Raw genomic sequence first — 22242 nt, 5'->3', positions numbered from 1 at the left:
AGCAGCTGCTGCTTTTCTGCCCCGTGGCTGCCCCCAGAACAATGTAGAAACGTGGCTTGGAACCAGTCTCTTGCTAGGCAACGAGGCTACCTCTCAGCGTTGATGATGGCAGGGCTGCGCTGCTGGCTGGCCTGAGGAAGGGCTGGAGAGGTGTAACAGCCTCACTCTGGCCTAGCCTGCTGTGCTCATTGCCAGCGAAACGTTTCCTAAAGGAACCCTGCACGGCCCACGGCGAAGGGGACTGCTCGCAGGCGCAGCTTACTCCTGGACGCGCCGCAGGCGGAGACCTGCGGGATCCGGCGCTGTCCGCCTTGACAGCTCCCGTCCGCGCAGCTTTTCCCTCGGCAGGAGGCGCCACCCTGCTGCGGCGAGAGCAGCCACAGGCTGCGGACAGGGCTCCTGTTGGGGAAGGGGGGGCGGCGAGTCGTCTAGCGGAGCCTGAGGTAGGCGACTCGCCCCATACCTCCTCGAGAGCCACGGTCCGCGGAGGCGGGGCGCCCCTGGAGATCTGTCCGCCAGCCGCACTCCCAGAGTGCTTTGTGCCTACTACCGGCGTGGCGTGGCCGCTCGCGCGCGCTCTCTCTCTCTCTCACCCGCTCGCGCGCTGCGTCGTCGCTCGTTAAAGGGAGCGTGGCGTGGGGTGGCGGCTCGTGCGTGTGCTGTGCGGGCCTGTGGCCGCCAGCCGGCGGCACTGCAGCGTGTGCCGCTTCCGCGCGGCGCTGGCGGTAGTTGTCGCGGTGCGGCGCTGAAGCGGGCCGCTGGGACTCAGGAGCGTGCGCGGGAGCCGCCGGCTGAGGGAAAGAGGCGGCGGCAGGAGCTGGGCGGCGAGACTAAGATGGGAGAGGTGTGCACTGGGGGGGACCTACCCGGAGTGGGCCGGGCCGGAGTCGGGCGACGCGGGCAGGAGGGGAGGCGCGGGGCGGGATGGGATGGGGTCGGGTCGTGGGGTCAGTCCAGGCGGGACTGGGGGTGGAGTTCTGGAGTTCGTCGGGCGAGGCCTGTTAGGCTGGGGGGGTGAAGGGGGCAGGACTGGGCCGGGCCCCGTGTCGGGCTGGGCTGGGGAAGAGGAGGGTTCTCGGCTGCTGCTCCTTTCTCAGACAGGCTCGCTGCAGATTCCTGTGCCTCGCCTCGCCTGCCCTCGGTGGGATTAGGGATAGTTCACACGCACGCATGCCTCTTGGCACCAAGAACGGGGGTCCCTTACAGAGCAGCCAAGACTGAGGCCCTCTAGTCTAGGAATTTGGGGCATAGAAAACGCTGAACTGCTTCTTTGTCATAGCTAGAGACTAGCAGCACCTGGGATACCTGAGCTTTAGGTCTGTGGATTTAGTAGTGGCAGATTTACTGATTGCTCTTCAGAACTGCCTGTGCAAAATTGCTAAACTCTTCTGTCTGGAGCCCCTCCATGCCCCTGGGCCCCAGCCCCACTCAGCCCTCCCCTGCTTACAGTGGCTCTGCTACCTGACTTTTGGTGCCAAGACAATCATAAGCACAACACCGTGATCCACAAAGCTGAGCTAGAGACACCTAAGCTTCCTTTTCAATGTATGGGGAGGGAAGCCTCTAACAACATGATCCACAAAAGCCAGAATGCTAAATGGACAGTTGCCTAAACTAGTCAAAGGGCAATGCCAACAACAGGGATGTGTCATAAACTCTGCTCTTCCTATTTCTGAGATAGGTGCCTCTCTCCTATCTCGGAGCTGTTAGGTGCTTAAACCAGGATGCAGGGAATTACCTATCTTTGCTAGCTATCCACAAACAGGAACTAGTCTCTCGGAGTTGGGTGTCTTAGGCACCTAAGCTGTTTTTTGTGTGAAAGAGTTAGGTGCCTGACTCACTCTTCACAAAACAGCCAGCGGTGGTGGTGATAGTGCCCACCTTATGACTTCTGGCCATGTGGTTAGAGCACTCCCCTGGTATGTGGGAGACAGAGGAGTGGAGAGGATTTGAAGATGGGTTTCCCACCTCTGAGGAGAGAGTTCTAACCACTGAGCTCCGGGATATTCCCATGTGAGGTTCCTGCAGCCACTATTGTTGAAGCTCTTTGTGTGGATAAATAACAGAAGAAAGTGATAGGAGCAGGAGAACTGGACCCAGGCTCTTTTTACCTTCCAGTTGTATGTTCAGTCTGCAGGACTACAGAGAGAGGAGTAAATTGAATCTGGATTTCCCACATCCTCAGTGAGTGCTTTAGCCACTGGGCTAAATGTTAAAAGGTGTGCCCCACCGCCTCCTCCCAATTCTCCTTGCCAAAGAGATCTTCAGTGGACTCTTAAAATAGTGAACCAGGCAAGACTGAACTTTTAGTTCAGTGGGTTTCCTAGAAAATACTTGGGAGGTGGGAAGACCCATTGTCTGCTGATCATCTGTAACATGAGCATGAGATCAGAGGCCTATTCTGGATAAAAGAGTGATTCTCAGATTGATGGGTATGCTTGTTCTGAGCTAACAGCTGTTGTGAACTTATGACCATAGAAAAACCCCTTTGTGGACAACTGTTCACCAGTCAGAGCCCTGGTTGGAGTTGAAGTGATCTCTGGTAAGGTTATTGGCATGCCTCACATGTAGGATCTTTTGTTGTCTTTAATATATTTTCTCTGTAATTCTTTTATTTTAGGAATAAATGTACTTGCTTAGAAAGAGCTGTGTGGTAACTTACAACTATGGCCATTATACTATTTATAGCCTCTGAGGAGAAAATCAGAGCAGGCCTGCTTAGGCTGTCTGACGTTACTGGCAAATTCACAGTACAGGCAGGAAACTGTGCAGCTTTGAAATATTCTGGTTAGGAGGCAAAGATATGTGTGTCTCCACTCAAGAGAGATGACTGTTGAGGAGCCAGAAGCCTAAGAGTGGCGTCTTTGCTGGACCATGGAGAAGGAATACAGTTGCAGTTGCCCTGAACTGCAACAGGCAGCTTCTTCCCTTCCATCCCTCTCCCCCCCAGATCTTGAGTAGGATCTGATCCAGCTGGCATTTTCACTGGTTGCCTGCCAGATAAGGCCCTGCACGTAACTTAGGTGGACAAATATGTATCTTCTTCTGATTCATGAATTGTTCTTGGGCTTAGGCAGGACATAGGCACCACAGTGCCTAGAGGGAGACAGCAGAGCACAGGCCCCAAAGCACTGAAGTGCCAAGGGAACTTTTACAGCAGAAAGATAGGCATCAACTGAGTGTAGGCACCTACAGGGTTAGGTTGCAGCCAAGTGATAATTTCATGGATCACAGTAGTGCCATGCACAGGGATTTAGGTGCCTAACTCTGGAGTTCAGTCCTACAATCCTATCTATGTTTTGCACATTTCTGACTTATTCCATGCAAGTTGACTACTGCTATAACTTCTAATGGTAAAGTACCCTGTTAAAGAGTAGTGTTTATGTAGAAAAATATGGCAGAATAGATGGTTTTGGGTTTTGATTTCTCATCCCAGTAGGCAATCTCTTGAGGTTTTGCTCCAGTGTTTTGAATATTAACAGTATTTGAATGGGGTTGCTTATAGAATAAAGTATTTTTTAGGTTTGAGACTTATCTTAATAGATTTTAAGGCCAGAAGGGATGATTATGATCAAATCTGACTTCTTGCATAACTCCATGGTTCGTGTTTTCACCCATTAATTCCTGCATTGAGCCTAATAACTTATCATTGAGCTAGAGCAGATATTTTAGAAAACTAGCGATGGAGAATTTACCACATCCCTTTATAATCTATTCCGGTGATTAATTATCATTGCTATTAAAAATTTGCACCTTATTTCCAGTTTCAATTTGTCAAGCCTCACCTTCCAGCCATTGGGTTTTGTTATACCTTTGCAGAATTAAAGAGCCCTCTAGTGTCTGGTATCATCTTCCTGTGAACCTTCTTATAGACTGGGGTCAAGGCAGCTGTTATATACTGGAAAAGTTTTGCTGTTTATAGCTAGCAAACTCTGCTAGTGCAGATACAGTTTATATCAGCAAAAGAGTACTGGTATATCTTTCCATTTTCTGAAATAAATGAGCTATACTGGCAAAAATACTTCTTTGCTGGTATAACTACGTCTAGAATAGGGCTTTGGCCAGTATAAAAATGTCATAAACATCACACCTATAACTGATACTAAAAATCTGGCCAGTGTAGTGATTGTAGATCTGGTCTAAATCTTCTCTTCAGACAATAACTAGATTGAGCTTTTTAAGGCTCTCGGTAAATAGTGTATTTTGCAGGCCTCTAATCATCATTGTAGATCTTCTGTGACACCTCCAGTTTTTCAGTATCCTTTTTTTAAAGTGTGGACACTAGTATTGGAGACAGTATTCCTGTAGCCATATTCAGAGGTAATGTCACCCCTCTACTCCCATTTGCTATTACCACTATGTGAAATGGAGTTTCTGGTACTCTATTGCTTATATGTTGCTTTCATTGATGCTACCAGAAGCATGTACTTTTTGGTCCATTAGCATAATCTTAATTCTGATCTATATGTTGGAAGCCTATAGCTGCATGTTCTCAACCATTTTTGGGATAATACTCTTCTACAGTTAATATTTGTTTATATATCTTCATTTATAGGATTTCTACCAGGTTTTTAATTCTCTTTGCTGTGTTTGCAAGTACCACTTGGAAGGGATGACCAGATTTCATTTAATATTTATTATTTAATAATTAGAGCAGTGATATATCCTGAGGGGTTCTTTGATAAAGAAAATCTACTTATACATCTTCTTATAGTACTTAGTGTGAAACTCATTTATTGTGAGGCCAAAGTATGTATAGTTTGTGGTGTGGCCTGTAAAATAAAGGCATAGGAGTTTTTTTGGGAGGATCATGGTTTTGGTCTTTCTAGGTTTACATGTAGGGATCATGTCCATTATCACGTTTCTAGCAAGTGTAAGATTCTTTCGAGGCAGGCTTGAATGAGTGGAGGCTGGGAATGTGACGTGGTCATCTTGGACACACTGGTCATTTTTGTCTTGTTTGTTGGTAGTCCTGCAAGAGTAGGCTGTTCTAACAGAGTGGCTTGGTCACTGATGTGTAAATGTTGAATAGGGTAAGTCTGAGGCTGCATCCCTGCCTTATTCATCATTCTTGCTTAAAAACGTATTTTTGCATGTCTTTAAGCTCGTAGTTGGATTGTTACATTTATTATAATTGGGTCAAATGCTATTCCACCAATTCTGTTTTGTAGTAGTTAAAATCCAGTAGTAGTTTGGGGTTCTATATTGGCTCAATACTTTCTATAAACTTTTTTAGAGAGCAAATATTTTTCTTCATTTTATGTTTTTGTGCATGTTAATAAGTATCTGTAGAGTAAAGATGTGAGGCTCCTACAGAATTGTTTACTAATGTTGATGCTGCCAACACAGATGCTTCTGTAGTTGTTTGGTTGAGAGCATCTCTAGTTCTTTGCATTAGGATAATTAGTTTGCGACTGTATCTCAGCTGAGTCAGTGGAGGATTAGGTTAGGTTAAGCTGGATGTGCATAGTGATATGATTCAGAATCTCATATAATATGTTATGGACAGCAAGTTTTCAGTTTCTGGGTTTTTTTGTTTTGCTTTTTTATGTTGCTATGGAGGTGGAGTTGGGTAGGCTTTACTGTAATTTTCTTGAAGGTGTGAGATTTAAGGTGGCCTTTTTTTCCCTGATCTATGATTTTGGAGGTTAGTGCCTTAAAAGAACACATCTAAGCCTCTACTTTCAGACTTTACCATTCTGAATTGCTAGGTGTGTTTGTGGTTAGTTTTGATTCTTTTTGGATGTGTCAGAATTAGTCTCTCTTGTTCCTATACAGGAAAATTAAAAAAAATCGGACTTAATTTTGATTTTTTTTGTTGGAGTACTGATTTGTAGTTTCTTATTGTGATAGTGAAGGTGTGTGACCTGAAGAGCCCCTTAATGCCCACAGGCAGGTGGCCCACTATACTGTAATGCACATCAGGCTTGATACACTCACTACATCCAACATGACACCTTTTAGATACATAGTGTGAGATACGTAAACTGGGGACATGGTTGTTTAAAAAATGATTGTGATATATATGTTGAGTACAAAGAGTTATACATGTGTGCTGGAAATATGTTCTTAAAATGTGTTTGGGAGGTAGTGCATAAATCCATCTTGTCCTAGACAAAGGAATGTAGATTCACCTGTTTGACTGGCTTGATTACAGCCAGAAGACAATGAAAATACATTTTACATATAAGGCAAACAAAGCAATCAAGTTTTCAAGAAATAGAGGAAGGAGCTTATTGAGATCACCTAGGGCTGAGTCTGAACCCCCCAGGAAGTCTTCATGGCTGTTGAGACAAAGATAATGGACTCTGGTAAATATAAAGGGAAGCAAAAAGATGTTCTAGTTATCCATCACTTAAGGGACAAAACAGGGACAAAACTGTGAAAGATGGATCCTTCAACCATGTGGGTTGAAGTCTCTGGAACTAACTATAGGTAAGAAATAGCCTAAGACCAGGATTATAATCTATTAAATTTTAGATACAAGAAAGCATGTTTTGTTTTTTTTGTAACCATACCTGTCGCTTTTTCTCTTGGTTAGTATCACTTAAATCTGTTCGTTATTAATAAACTTATTCTGGTTTTATTACGAAACGGTCTCAGTGCTATGTATTAAAGTGAAGTGTGAGTCTTCAGCTGACCTAGCAGGCTGGTGTGTACACTGTCTCTTTGGAGGGAGTCAACTTAATTTCTCTGTGTGTCACAGTGAGAGGGATTGAACAGTGCAGAGAGACATATCTCAGGAACTGGCGTTCACTGATTATCACCTTCCAGCTAGGTTTAAATTGGCAGAGTCTTGGAGTTTGCTACTGAGGTAGACAGTCTGGTGTAGGATCGGTGACACACTGGTTTACAGTTCTGAATGTCCTGAATAGATTGTCACAAGGTGTCACATTATGGTCAAAATAGCACTATGTTCTAAATGGGAGGGCTTCCTTTGTAGCAAGCTATCTGTTTGCTTGAGTGCCATTTGAAGTTTTTTTTATAGCTGATTGTTAGTTAAAGTTAGTTTTGTTGATCTCCAGAGTCTTTCATAAGTTGTCTGTGGCCTATTTGATGTCATTTCCCAATTGGTCATAATATTTGTTTAGGAACTTATCAGCTAATAGTTTGGGATGTTTGGTTTCTTCCATATTTTGATTCTGTGTCCTGTGCTCATATATATTTTGTGTGGAATTTGTAAAGGTTCTATGCTACATGAGTGCTTACTGTTACTTGATTTGATTTGTTTGGAGATGTGATGAGCTGCCTAAGGCTTGATTTGTTGATTTGGGGTTTGACTGTTCATGTATTTCCTTATCTCCCTAGTCAGAAGTAGGAAGCATGAAGATCCTGAAATGATTTCAGTTCAGCAAGCAGATACAGATGCTATAATCTGTGGACTGCAAGACAAATTTGCTATTGGAGAAAACTGATGCAACTGCAGTGAAATAAATGGAGATTGTCCACTTACTCCAACTGCGTGAGCATGCGTACATATGTACAAAGAACTCTTAATGTCTGCTTCTTTTCCCAAACAGGAGTCCTGTGCAGAGTATATTGTGAGCTGAGACAACATCCAATCTGACATGCAAATCAAGTAGAAGTGGTCTTCTTTTTAACTATATTTCTCCATTTTTCCAGCTCTCCGTTTGGTTTGGTTTTTCCTGTGCTGTGCCAACCATTTCTTTAATAAGTGCTGCTATTTGGTTGGCTAGAAAAAGGTTTGTGAGATGATGGAGTTGCTTGTTTCTTAAACTGGAAAAAAACCCAGAATTTAATTCTTCAAAATGTGGTATTTTAAATAGTGAATAATCTTAAGGAAGATACAAAGACTAGTGCTGCAGAAAATGGTTCATGTTCACATGATTACTCTGAAGGGGCTCAGTCATGGTTAACGGGCTCTAAAATTGACCTACTTTTTCTCATCCGTATGCCAAGTAAATGTATTATTCATTTTTCTAATGAATGCTTCAATGAACTTTTTTCTTTAAAAATGAATGTCAGTTGTCCAGCATATGAAGCACTTTTGGATAACACTACAATATACCTGCATGTGCTTATGATTGGAATAAATATTTGTTAAGAAAATATACTCCTCAGTTTAAATTTTCTTAAGGTTTATAATGAATAATTTATTTACAATCATGAAAAATGTCAGGTCTCTTTTTAAGGGCACCACTTAATGTGTGAAAATAAATTGTCTTATTCAATTAAAAAGCTTTTATTTACCAAAGGATAATGTAAAAGAAAGGACTTTACTTATTAAAGCTTTACTGAATTGTAAGATAGCAACCGTTGTGTAAAGAATGCATTTTAAATAGAAAATATGCTTGAAATTGTAATCTGTTCCCACAGTTTCTTGAAATAATGCAGGAGCATAACTATTAGATCTTTAGAATGGAGATTGTTTTCTTGGAGGCTGCTTTTCAGTTTTGATTTTAACACTTACAGAGCTAGGGAATAGAACTAATTTCACCAGTTATGTAAGGCGGAGAGCTTTCTTCATATTGCTGTTTATTTAATGTTATGTTCTGTCCTTGTGATGACAGGATCTAATTATTTTGTGGTTTTGAGATGATGTTTTAATGAGTCATTATTAAGGAGAGTTAGTTGTTCCCAAGGTGCAGTACTCTTGTAGCAGAGAGCTTTATAACAGCTGCAAAGTGTAATTTGATGAAGAATTTTTCAAAGTGATAGAAAGCAATCATCACCAACAGTATGATTTCCCTTACTTTTATGAATTTTTGATCCCATAGTTCAACTTGAAAAGTAAAATTACTTGGGTTAGCCCAGCATTCACAAGAACTGTGAAGGTAACTTGACAGAGTGAGGGACTGTGCTGGAAACAACAGTAGAAGTTGCTGCTGAGTGCTAATTAGAGCAGCATATTTAGGTTTTCTCTGAAAGGAGTAAAATTCTCCTCAGTTTTCTTTGACTGAACTATATTGTCTTCATGTTGCTATCTGACCTAAGTATTGCAGAAAAATCCTCTTTTTTGAACACTTGTTTTGCATACCAATCTCTACTTCTTCATGACACACACATAGCTCAGTGAGGTGTATATGTTGTAATTGTTATGTATATATGTTAACAAATTGCAGGATAAAAGAACAATATTGTGTGCATTGTATAAAAATATTTCTAGAGGAGAAAGAGGCTGTATAAAAACCTTCCCATGGTAGTGAAAAATTGCAAGTAGTGCTGTGAAATTCAAAGCATAAAAAGCTCTGTGATTTTGAGGATCTAATCAACCCCAGAATCAAAACAATTTAGGGACAAAGTAGGGGCATTAATGTGGTGAAAATCCTGGGTTGAAGGGAAAGGGGAATCTTGGAATAAGTCTGGGATATGATTGGATATAATTCTCATTTTGTTCTGTGAAATTGGAGATGTCAAAAGATGGAGTCAAAGCATGATATGTATTGAAGTGTTTATTCTCATTAAAACAGCACTGAAATTTTGTTTCAGAGCCATATTGTTTGGGTTAATGAATTAAGTTGATTGTATTTAATATTTCTGGAGAATCTTAGATTTTGAATAATTTGCTCTTAGGATATGTTTTATTACAGCTGCAGTTGTAGTTGGGTTTAACAAATATTTAGTGCTAACTGACACACTTCTTCATTAAGACTTTTCTCTGATAATTTACAGAATGACTGAAGTTTAAAAGGACAATGGGCTGCATGTATCCTGATGGCATCTTGTGTACAGTGACGTGTTTGCCATGGCATCTGAGGCTGAAAAGACTCATGCTCTTCTCCAAACTTTCAGCACAGCTTCAGTTATTTCCAGTCTAGGACTGGGAATATTCTGCTTCATAGCAGACCGACTTCTGCAATTTTCTTTCATTCAGCAAAATGACTGGCTCCGAGCTCTCTCCGATAATGCAGTGCACAGTGTGGTGGGAATGTGGTCCTGGGTAATAGTGATTGGACTCAGGAAAAAAAGTGACCTTAGTGAAGTCATTTTAGCTGGTTTCCTCTCTTCTGTCATTGATGTGGACCATTTCTTTCTAGCTCGCTCCCTTTCATTAAAGGTAAGCAAAATAGATCAAAGTACACTTTGTTTTCTTGATTATTTTTGCATTACCAGGTACTTTAAAAGACTTTATCAGCTCTTGAAGCCTAAACTTTGCAGTCATATGCTTCATTGCCTTGGTGTATTTAATTGGTTACAAAATGTTTTTAAAAGCTATATTTTATGTAGAAATTCATTTTTTCACTGCATTTTTTTTTTTTTTTTTTTTTTTTTTTTTAAAAGTATAAAGGCCCAACGTAGCATTTTTCTGCCTTTTAAAAAAATGTGTAATCAGATGTTTAAGTTCTGGAGACTCTATTCATATAGCTCCTAACATTTGTGTATCACTTGCTTTGTTAGCCAAGTCTCACATTTTTGTGTGTAGCTTCATACGCTGTCTATTTAAATGAGATTTTTTTTTTTTTTTTTAAAGACTAAGTAGTAAAAGCAGCCAGATAATGGAACAAAGGTTGACTGTGAAATATGAATAGGCATTAAGGCAGGCTGAAAATTAAGCCTAGCTTGGGCTCTCTTTTGCAACTGTGGAAAGGAAATGGGGGAAATAATTACAGTCCAGATATAATTTTAGGACAGCAGATATTTGTAGGCACCATTTAAAGCCACTTGTACGTTGCAATTATTTGTGCTTGCAAATTGTGGAGTTAAAATGGAGACCAGTGTTTGAAAATCTCATCCTTAATCAACAATTTGATGTTCACAACCAATTACCATTAAGAGGTATTTAAGAAGGACTTGAAACTAGGTTGATTTTCTTTTGAATTAATAAAAGGAAGAGCTATAACACTGATACTAAGGAATATGTATTTTTGCAGAACTGTTTGAGTCAGAACAAAGTTCTTATGCCCAGCCTTGTTGGAGAGAACCTGATTTGAGTGTTCTATATAATACATTCATTAAATCTAATAGAAAGTAAAGAACAGTATAAAATGTTTCAACTTGGGGGAGGGGGAAATGAATTTTCAGAATTAATTTTTATATAAGAACAGGCATATTGGGTCAGACCAATGGTCCATCTAGCCTAGTTTCCTGTCTTCAGACAGTGGCCAAAGCCAGATGCTTCAGAGGGAATGAACAGAACAGGTAATCATCAAGTGATCCGTACCCCGTCACCCATTCCCAGCTTCTTGCATACAGAGGCTAGGGACACTTCAGAGCATGGTTTTGCATCCCTGCCCATCCTGGCTAATAGCTATTGATAGACCTGAAAGTACCTCCACTAATGAAGAAAGGAATAAAGAATAACATCCTCTGATACCTGTCAGATGTCATGTTGTTAATTTCTTCAACATAAATTTTTAGGACCTAATCCTGAAATTAATGGTTACTTTACTATTGACTTCAGCAGGAGCTTGATAATGTATTTACTTCTCTATTGGAAGTGGGCACTCCCGAAGCACCTAAAAGTATCTTTAAAAAAATCCCTTACTCATGCTTGTTACAGAATTTTTAAGTAATACATTTCATTCTCTAGGTAAATCAGAGTAATGAGTTAAGTATTGTTTTACAGTAACTGTAGATTAATGGTGTAGTCATGTGCTCAGCAAACACTCTCACACAGCCTTGAATATTTATGGAGAATTTTGCTCAGTAAGTTTATCATTTACTACTACTGAAATGTGCAGTGGTTAGTTGTGACTGTCCAGATAGTAGCTGTCCACCACTAAGCTCAGTTTAACATCTCATATGAAGGACAGAATTATTGCAATGGAATAACCTTTGCTTCCCCCACTGTGATGTCAACACTTGGAATGAGCCCAATCTGCTATGAGATCTGTATACTAGAGAGTTGAATCAACAAAAATTACGAACTTGATTTACAGTACAGTCTGCTTTTTCTTGATCACCACAAGCACTAAATAACTTGATAACTGATCAGGTTTTGCTAGTGGTCTATCTGCATGTGGACAAGGAGCCAGTTATTTGAAACCTTGCCACTACTATTTGTTATATAGAAAAAGAACATTCTTGCTGTAGAAGGGCTGATAGTCATATGGCAAGATAAAGTTTCTATTTTTTAACTTGCTTTGAGGTCTAAACCAGTATTATGTTTTTAATTTCTATTTGAATTTGTTGAGTGCCTGACTAGGACTTTTGTGTGTGATTACATTCTATAAAAACATTTATCAAAATTAATAGATTTTTTTGAGACCTCCTTAAATCAAAGTACTGAGACTCTGGAGTGAAGTGTACATATGTACTAGCTGTATAGATCATGTTCAACCTACGTGAATAGTCACAAAGCAATGATTAACTCCCAAAGTTCTCTCCCAGCATACAGTAAACTCTGTGTAAAACCTGGAAAAGATTCTCTGAGTAGTTTCTTAGTTGCTCCAGAATCCTCTTCAGGAATCTGGAGGTGATATACGAGGCATTCCATTAAAATGAACGCATCCTGCCTTAATAAGTTTTACCCAAATTCATGTTGCAGCCACTCAGAGTGAAAATGCAAATCTTTGCTCCCTGATTGCCTGAGAGATCAATAATTCTTTTGAACAGCTGTTTTCCTTTCCTTTTTAGAATATTAGTTAAAAAACCAAACAAACTGCTATGTCAAAGAAATTTTATGGCTGCACGTAATGGAGAAAGGTCTAATAGGTACATTTGCAATGTCTTCTCCAATATATACATTAACATGAGGTATTGGTGAACGTTTATTGATTACCTCTTGTGATATACCTCTTGTGTCCATTTGATCTTATCTTGTGCAACATCTCACATTCTTTTATTATCCTACCTTGAATACTTCAGCAGAAGCCAATATTATCTCATTGAATTGAGTTAATATTAAGCAAGTTGAATGTGATGGTCATTTTAGCCAACAACTAACTGATCTTAAAAAGAAATTCATGTTGATCTTAACTATATATGTAAACAATGTTTAGCCTTTGAAAATGTTCTTTGTCCATAAGCAAGGAATACTGTGCCAAGAACACCTATAAAATGAGTGTGTGGGAGTTTTTATTGGATTTTAAAATTTTTTTGCTTTGTTAGAAATTATCTCTGTGATTAAATATGGTACATCTAATATTGATAAATATACTTCAGCACAGTGAATCTAGTTTAATACAAGATGCCTTTGGGGTTTTTTGAAAAGAATAGTATATTGTACAGTTGTGTATTTCCCATTAAGTGTCTTATATGCTATATATTGAATTTCATGACAGCAGCATACTAGATAAGCACAGTTGGTTCAAATCCCGAAAGGGAGAAATGAATAAAGATAGTAGGAAAAAGTTTTTATTTGCACTTCTGTGGGAAACAAATGGTGTCTGTTCACTTGATATTCCTTCTTTAAACATCCAAGAAGCATTTTTACCTTGTTATGATGGTGTTAGTTACCATCTGTATTTTTCCTTTCCACAGGCTGCTCTGACTCTTCCACAAAGACCCCCTCTTCATTGTTCTACTGTGATTCCTGTTGTGGCTCTGACACTAAAGTTTATTATGCACCTTTTCAAGCTTAAGGACTCATGGTGTTTTCTTCCCTGGATGTTGTGCATATCTTGGACTTCTCACCATGTCCGTGATGGAATTCGTCATGGCCTCTGGATCTGTCCATTTGGAAAAACTGCTCCTTTGCCATATTGGCTTTATGTGGCTATCACAGCATCTTTACCTCATCTGTGTTCATTTACTATGTATTTAACAGGTACTGGAGAACTAATGTCTATAAAACATGGAATTCACATTGATGTCTGAGGATGATAGTCCTTAGAAGTGAGTTGTTTTGAAGATTACTGTGAAATTGATCCTGTGCATTCATCATGATTTCTAAGTTAGGCAACCTGAAGCCACGGGGCCAATTATAATTCCAGAATTGATTCTTTGTGGCTACAGAAACCTCTTGCATGAATGGTGGTAATGTAATTTCCAGGCATTCTCTTCATGAAATCTGTAGTCTTCCATGTCAGGTCTCTAACAACTAATAAATATATACAATTCAGTCATTCCTAAATATTTAAATTTCCTCCTCCTGCTGTTCTCTGCTACAGTAGTGCCATTCCTCTGGTCACTCTCCATTTTTGGAAGTATGTTCCCCTTTGAGCAACCCACTTTCTTTCTATAATTAACCTTTGTACAGCACTTTGAAGTGTGAAGCACAATAAAAGTGCTAAATATTAGTAAAAATTCAGTGCTGTATTTGCTTCTGAGAAATACCCAACAGCTGTTTTTTTGTAACTTGCTAATTTACCCCCCTTTAAGTCTAACCTCCCTGTATTCAACTGACTGGAAATTGCCATTTGTTTTTCAAGATGTACTACTGATTACCTAGGACAGTGTTTCTCAATTATATTTCCCCCCGGAACCGTTGCCCAGCCATGCCAACCCTCCACTGAAAAGTCCAAGAAATATACCCCTTTTCGGCGGCGTGCTAACTTAGCCGTTTTCGGTGCTGCAATCAGCTGTTCGGTGGCGTACTAACAGCTGTTTGGCAGCCCCATCAGCTGTTAGGCGGGGCAATAGCAGCTGATCGGTGGCTCGCTGACAGCTGTTCCGTGGTGCGCGATTTATGGTTTTTTGGCAGCGCAGTTCCGCTATTTCGCGGAACCCTTCAGCTTGTTGAGAAACACTGATCTAGGAACACTTAATTTTGAGCAGTGACTGCTATTTAGTAAAATGTATTCCAAGCACTACTCTTGCATAGTGGCCTGATACTCCATTTCCAAACAACTCTTAGATATTTGGTTAGAAAAGAGAAAACAATTTGTTTAGGAGTATTGTCTATGAAATTATAGAAGGGTTGCATTTTTAAAATATTAGTAAATATTTAAACCAATTAATTTATTGTATTAAAGGCTTATTTGTTGCAGAAAAATATGAGCTTTAAAGAAGTTTTAGTAAAGTCCTAAGAAAATTAAAATGACTCCAGAAATATAGCTAAGAGTTTACTACTTTATCTGCTATTACCTGTTATTGTGAAGCTTTTTTAGCTGCAGCAGCTTCTACAAAATATAATATTGTCCCTCTGCTTAAAAACAAAAGCCCCTCATTTTACTGAAATGTAATTATTTTATACTGGTAAAGTGCAGCTTTGTGTGTGTGTGACAAATTCATGAAAATGGCAAGAATGTGCATCATGAGTTATTCAAAGTAACCTTTTTCATTCTGTAGAAATCGTTCAGTAAATCCCCAAAACAGAACTATTTGTTTTAGGTTTTAGTTGATAGCATTGTAAGTTGTGCAATATCCGTATCAACCTCTTGTTTTAAGATTTTTAAAGAACAAATTCCGATTTATTTATACAATCAACACCAATATCTGGCTCCTAAGTTAGTGACATCAGTGGAGCTATGCCAACTTACACAGCCTGAAGATCTAGCCTAAGTTGTTCTTTTTATGGAGAAGAAAATGCAGAAAGCTGGATTTGTTTAGAATAATAGTAACAAACCGTATAAAACACAGAGAAATTTCTGTATTTTGTGCATTTTTAGAGTTCTCTAAATTTACCGCTGCTGCTGCTAGTTCATGGGGGCTGCAGAGATCTCCTGTGTATCCTGCACCCCATTCTGAAGAGGTACTTCCCGCCAATCTTCTCTCAGAATCAGAAGACTCAGCACCACTTGAGTGTCATATGGCAATTAGGCTTATGGGAAGAATGTTGATGCAGTTAGTCTGCTTAGCATGAAACCTAAATGTCTTAAAGTGAGTACCTTCCTTCAAAAGCAAATTTGAGGGAGCAGTATAGTCTGAAAAGAGGAAGCCTTCTTTAGGGGTGCATTGCACAGCATGTGAATCTTTCCCTTTTACATTCAATAAATGCTGTCCAGAAGGCCCCACAAGCATTTTGAATTGGTTAATGCCTTTTGTGTGGGGATTGGAATATCCTTTTTTTATGAAAACAAACAAAAACCCTACCCCATTAGAAGAATAACAGTCTACATGTATGTTTACTCCCCTTAAAGTTTATTTTAAAAATACAAGCTACCAAATGTTTAGTAATTAAAACCCATGCATCAAGAAAAACTATATGGAAAAGTTTCTTCTGTTCTTGCTTCTTAGTACAATATTATCTATAACTTATTTTTATTCAAAGACGATTATGATAAAACTAAAATGAAACTCTCACAAATTGATGGGGGAGAGGAACTAAACATTCTTTAAAGATGATTAAGTTTGTGTAATCACAGCATTTTTGTGCCAAATACATTTCTGCCAATTTTCCTTAAGACTAGTACTATAAAAAGTTTAGTTCCTGTTTGAGACGTGTTCCTATGGGTCCTCCACTCTTGGTGCACATGTGTTCTACACGTCCTTGATGTCCATTCAGTCCATGCATGTGCCATTGGCATCCTCATGCTTTGCATTGAGGCCATATTAGACTGTCTGGGTGAATTGCTCTCTCAGTTCCTTCTCAACCGCCTCCGTCTGAGATGAAGCTAGCAAGTCTGTTTATAGTCTACCTCAACAGTTACAGAGCATCTGTTCAGATTAGTTAGCTGGTCTGTTAGCTCTAGTGAGTTTAGTGTGTTTATATTTAAAAAAAAAAAAAAAAAACCCACTTCTGGCAAACCCTGACTACATGACACTCACTGGTAAGAAGTCTAACAGGAAATACTATGTCCCTACCAAGGACTCTAAATTCCCCCACCCATCTCCTAATTCTCTGGTCATTGATGTGGTGAATGAGTGGGGCAAACAATGCTATTATTAATCCACCATATATGACCAAGACCAAAAGCCCCCGGACCTCTTGGGAAGAAAGGCCTACTCATTGGCTGAGCTGCAGTCCCTCATTACAAATTACCAAGCACTGATGGCCAAGTACAACTTTACCAGCTACGTGAAATATGGATCATTTATTGAACACCGTCTTCCAGATAAAAGGGAACAATTCGAGGCCACTATTGCTGAGGGACAGTTTCTGGAAAGAATATGGCTGCAGGTAATGCTCAATACTGCAGAAACAAAGTCCATTTCATTTCTACGGTGATGGTGGTGAGTAGGGTTTCCTGGCTACAATTATCTGCCTTCCCCTGAGAAGTTCACAATATGGTCAAGGATCTCCTGTTTGAAAGACAGATGTTATTTGCAGAAAATACTGAGTCATTACATACCCTTAAAGATTCCAGGGCCACATCACACTCATTATGCATCTGTACTTCTGAAAACAGAGGTTCAGCACATTGAAAATGGCTCAAAGGTCCCATCCTGTACAATTCTTCAGATTCCAGAGACCCATGGAACCCCCAGGAAGAGAGGCAGGTTCCTCTAGCCCATTTTGACATGGCTTCGCAACAGGCATCATCAAGGCACCAGTTTTGAATTCTCTCCTAATTACCCTGTCAGCTTCAATGTTTCGTCTACCTTCCCCTATTTGGAAACCGACTCTTCCATTTCCAGCATGCATGGGAACCGATATCCTCAGACAAATGGGTGCTGGAAGTAATGTCATTGGGCTACACCGTCCACTTTACCTTCCTTCCTCCCACCTCATTCCTCTTCCCCGTTCCTTTTCAGGGACCGCTCTCACAAGCCCTACTAAGGAAAGGAAGGAAATAAATTCTTCTGTTTAGGTGCACTAGAACCAATACCAGCTCAATACAAGGAACAGGTTTCTATTCAAACTATTTCCTTGTACCAAAGAGGAATGGAGGGTGGAGACCAATTCTAGACCTCTAAACAAATTCATGAGAAGAAGTTCAAGAGGGTGACCTTAGTGGCTATAATTCCTTCTCAAGATTCAGGGGATTGTTTTTTGGCTGTCAACCTCCAGGACACACACTTCCATATAGCGATGCACCCATCTCACAAGGAAGTCCTCCGATTTTTGTGTAGGCCAGGATCATTTTCAATATTGAGTGCTCCCCTTTGATCTCTACTCAGCTCTGAGAGTGTTCTCAAAAGTTCTGTTGGTAGTGGCTGCTTAACTGTGTCATTAGATTATTATAGTAGTCCCTTATGTTGTCTATTGTCAAGGGTTGATCTTACCCAGAGGGGTTGTCCGCCACAGGGGCAGTGCTTTCTCTGTTTTTGGACCTGGGCCTTCAGCTGAACGTAGGAAAATCCACACTAATGCTCATCCAGAACTTTCAGTTCATAGGGGCATGTCTGTATTCCTTGACATCCAGGACATCTCTTCCCAGGGGCAGGTTCCAGATATTGAGCTTCGTCAAAACCATTCAAGTCAACCCAGAGGCCTCAGTCAGAAACTGCCTTCAACTTCTGAATCACATAGCTGCTTGCACGTTCATGACCGAGCATGAGAGGTTATGCCTCTACTGTTTTCAGGGGTGGCTCAGAATGGTTTACTTCCCAGTCAGTCAGTCTAAACAAAGTGTCGATTCCCCAGGAGGTGAAGCATTCTCTGGGACTGGTGGAGGAGTCATTGTAATGTAGGGGCAGAGGTTCCCTTCCTCCAACTGGCACCAGTAGTAACTGTAACCACAGCTGCATCTCTGTTGGGTTGGAGGGGGTGCATCTCAGCTCTCTTTCAGCACAGGGCAGATGGTCATCTCAAAAGACCACTCGCCATATCAACCTTCTGGAGCTCAGAGGAGTCAGAAATGCCTTCATTTCCTTCCTTTCATCAGACACAGATCCATCAAAGTCATGACAGACAATGTGGCTTGCATCTTTTATATCAGTTGGCAAGGTGGGACAAAATTCCTTTCCATTTGCGCAGAGGCAATAAAGTTGTGGAATTGGTGTATAAAGCATCACACAAAGATCTCAGCAATGTATCTACCCAGCATGCAAAACATCACAGCCGATGTGCTCAGCAGGTGCTTCTCCCAAGAATATAAGTGGGAGTTGGATCCTCAGGCTCTGGTTGGAATCCGGGTTTCCGGAAGTAGATGTTTTTGCCACAACTACAAACAAAAAATGCCACCTATTTTGCTCGGGGGGGGGGGAGAGAAAGGGGTTGGATTGCAGTTCCCTGGGGGATGTTGTCCTCCTGCCTTGGACGGACAACTTTTATGCCTTCCTTCTTGTCCTCAAGGTGATAAGATCAAACAGGACAAGGCTAGAGTCATTCGGAAGGCCCTGGCATTATCAAGCCAAGCTGTTTGATCTCACTTTCTGTTTTCTGATAGATCTCCCAACCATTCCTTAGGTTTTCTTCTAAGATGCAAGATACCTAATGCATTCCCACCTGCGCATTCTTCACCTCAAGGTGTGGTTTCTAGATGGTTCATGGGACTAGAGTCATCCTGCTCTGCGGAGGTTAGAAATAGTAGAAAAATTTCCATCAGAACTACTTACCTTCAAAAGTAGACAGGATTTAGCCCTGGAGTGAAGTCTACAATACTGAATCTGCCTTGCTTCTGATCATTCTGGAATACATGCCACAGGTTAAGAAATCAGGATTATCTCTTAGTTCATCTGGCAGCCCCAAACAGCCTTCCATACTAGTGCCATTTCATACTACTACTATTCATAAAAGGTTTGGGGAATCTCTCCTCAGATAAAGGTCCCTATTCCTGCTTACGACCTCAAAAGCCTCACAAAAATGTCGGTGCGCTCAACTTGATCATCATCTACATCTATGGCACTTCTTAAAATGTTTCCATTTCACAAATCTGCAGACCCACTATGTGGTCTTCGCTACATACCTTTTCTAGACACTGTGCCCTGTTCAATGCCTCTAGATCTGATGCTGCAGTTGGCAATGCAGCTTTCTCTTCTGTGATGGACTCTATTCCAAGTTCCCCCCTCCTATGGGGGACACTGCTCCACACTTGGTAACTTTGGAGCACTCATAAGAACACTTCTTGAAGAAGGTTACTCACCTGTGCAGTAACTGTGGTTCTTTTAGATGTGTATTCTTATGGGTGCTCCAGTACCCGCCCTGCTTCCCCTCTGCTTCGGAGTTTCCTTCGAGACTCAGCAGTGCAGAAGGAACGGAGTGGTTCCCCGCGCAGTCTGATATAGCTTTAGTACAGGGCACAAGGATAGCAATGGCGCATGCGCAGGCTGAATGGACAATGCTAATGAAAATCTCCAGTCAAGGATGTGTGGGACATCTCAAAGAATCAGTTAATGCATGGGGTGAGTAATCTCTTCTTCTGCATTGTGATTTTTCTCTCTCGCTGTTTAACAGTGGACATGTTAAATGTTTCCAAAATACTTTACTTGTTGCTGCACTTCTAACAGCTTAAATTACTGTAGCTGTTTAATTGTATTTTTTTAAACTTTTACTCCTATTCAGGTTCTTATACCACCCTCATCATTACAATATATGAGTACTTCCCAAAAGTGCATTAAGCGGCATATCTATCATCTGTCACATGTGGCTGTTTGTGTCTCCCTATCCCCAGGAATTTTTAAAAAGTTAAGTATGTTGTATGTACACACCACTATTTCTTTGTATTAGCAAAGGTCAAGTCAGAAAAGCACTCTTTGCACTTGGAAATGGAAAGTGTTGAGGATTATGGTTGTTCTTAGACCCTGCAAGAGTTCATTTCACAGTCTTGGACCAGCTCCCAAGAAAGATCTGTCTCCTGCACAAGCAGACTTTACCCTTGTGGTTGACGGATCCATTTTATTGTGGAAAAGAGTTGTCAACCATCCTCCTCATCCAGAGCTTTAAGTAACTTGGGCTCAGGCCATTACAAGCTTTGAAGATAAGGATTAAGCCCTTGACTTTGACATTGTATTCTATGGGTAGCCAGTGTAGAGAGCAGAGGATAGGTTTGATGTGCTTGTGGTATCTCAGGCTGCTGAGAAGACGTCACCTTCAATTCTATACTAGCTGTTGTTTCTTGAGGGCTGACTGCTTTATGCGCAAGTAGATTGCAGTGATGTAGTCCAGCTGCATGGTGACACAGGCTTTTCTGACTGCATTAACTCATTTCAAGTGTTTCACTCTATAAGTAACTTAATGTATTTGAATGCAGTGTTGTAGTCATGTTGGTCCCAGGATATTAGAGAAGGTGGGTGTGGTTTAATGTATTTGAAGTTTACTGCACTCTTTACAGCAAGAATAAGTATAAATGTGTAGAATGCACAAGTCTTAAGTACACTGAAAATAGCAAATGTAGGATAATAGTTTAATTTAAAATTTGAGGTACTCACCACTAAGGTTTTGCCAGGTGTTGTTCTAATAGTTTCTTTGTACACTAAAGTATCATCACAGGTGTCAAATAAATGCTAAAATTCCTGGTTGTATTTTTAAAGTGCAAAAATGTGTATATTTTCCCAAATAAACTGTTTTTGGGGGGTATATGCTGTTGTTTCTCTGTTTTGGTAACTTGCTGTTCTGTTTAAATATATATTTAATTTAATTGCTATTTTTAAAAAAAAATCAACAAAACTGTAAATGAGACATAATTGTTTTACTTATCTAATAGCCTTACTAGAAAAGAAAACATACATCCCCACAAAAATCACACAGCCACTCTATTTTAAAATGCAATTGATATTTTTTTATGGATACCGGTTCAGTTTTTGCTTTAATACTGATTGTGCCTTAAATTAATCTGTGATAAATTACTGACAATTCACTGATCATTGCCGTGCCCAAAGATGTCGTCTTGTATTCGGAGTTAAATTGAATTAAGTATATTGTTAACTACCAAGGCTCAGGCATTCACCAGTTTATTGGAATGGCATTCCCTTTGACTATGAAAAAAGCTAGTTCATGTTCCCACCTGGAAGCAAAAAAGCAGTTGAGGAGAAGGGAAGCATGTGTTTAAAATATTTTTAAAGAGAATTTAATTGTGTTGAAAATATCAAGATTGGAGCTTGCAATGTGCATTTGCATTGTAATCATTCACTGAAATAAAAATGAAATTATTAGCAACATAAATACATCAAAGAGAAAAACCTTAAATTAACAGAAGCTAATTTAATCAACCTAAAATTCTCATTTTATGTAAATTATACTCCCCATAGGCCGAATACTGTTGTTAGTATTACCTTACTTGGAATTTACATGTGTGTAGCAGAGAGTAGAATTTAGTCTTAAGGACACAATCTTGCTTCCTTTTTTTCAGGCAAAACTTGCATTGAAAACTGTCAATGGGAGTTTTAGAGAGACAGTGGATGAAGTAATATCTTTTACTGGACCAACTTCTGTTGGTGAGAGAAACAAGCTTTTGAGCTACACAGAGCTCTTCAGGTCTGGGAAAGGTATTCCCAGCATGACAATAAATACATGGTGGAACGGATTATTTAGCACAAGTACTTAGCATATATTGTAAGGGACCATTTAAGGTAGAGTTTTGTCAGGTTAAAATGTGCTGAATCAGTCCCTTTAAATGTATTGCAATTCCCATTCAC

The 22242-nt window shown here is 40.2% G+C and overlaps 1 protein-coding gene across 3 annotated transcripts; it reads left to right on the top strand.

Moving 5' to 3' along the window:
• The first annotated feature begins 639 nt into the window (after positions 1-639).
• Positions 640-15500, top strand: TMEM267 (transmembrane protein 267). 3 transcript variants are annotated; one of them, XM_067545598.1, is made up of 3 exons: positions 640-844; positions 9634-10018; positions 13384-15500. In XM_067545598.1, the coding sequence occupies exons 2-3, from the start codon at positions 9707-9709 to the stop codon at positions 13717-13719; spliced, it is 648 nt and encodes a 215-aa protein (XP_067401699.1). In that variant the 5' UTR covers positions 640-844; positions 9634-9706; the 3' UTR covers positions 13720-15500. The 3 variants fall into 3 exon arrangements, with proteins under 3 accessions (XP_067401699.1, XP_067401701.1, XP_067401700.1); XM_067545600.1 differs by lacking the exon at positions 640-844 and adding an exon at positions 5348-7462; XM_067545599.1 differs by lacking the exon at positions 640-844 and adding an exon at positions 7483-7703.
• Positions 15501-22242: the final 6742 nt, after the last annotated feature.

Source organism: Emydura macquarii, unplaced genomic scaffold (genome assembly GCF_026122565.2).
Source record: "Emydura macquarii macquarii isolate MOO-44397 ecotype Brisbane River unplaced genomic scaffold, CSIRO-AGI_Emac_v2 contig_1045, whole genome shotgun sequence".
NCBI lineage: Eukaryota > Metazoa > Chordata > Testudines > Chelidae > Emydura > Emydura macquarii.
Note: the sequence above shows the minus strand (reverse complement) of the source record. Positions and strands in the feature narration are given on the sequence as shown.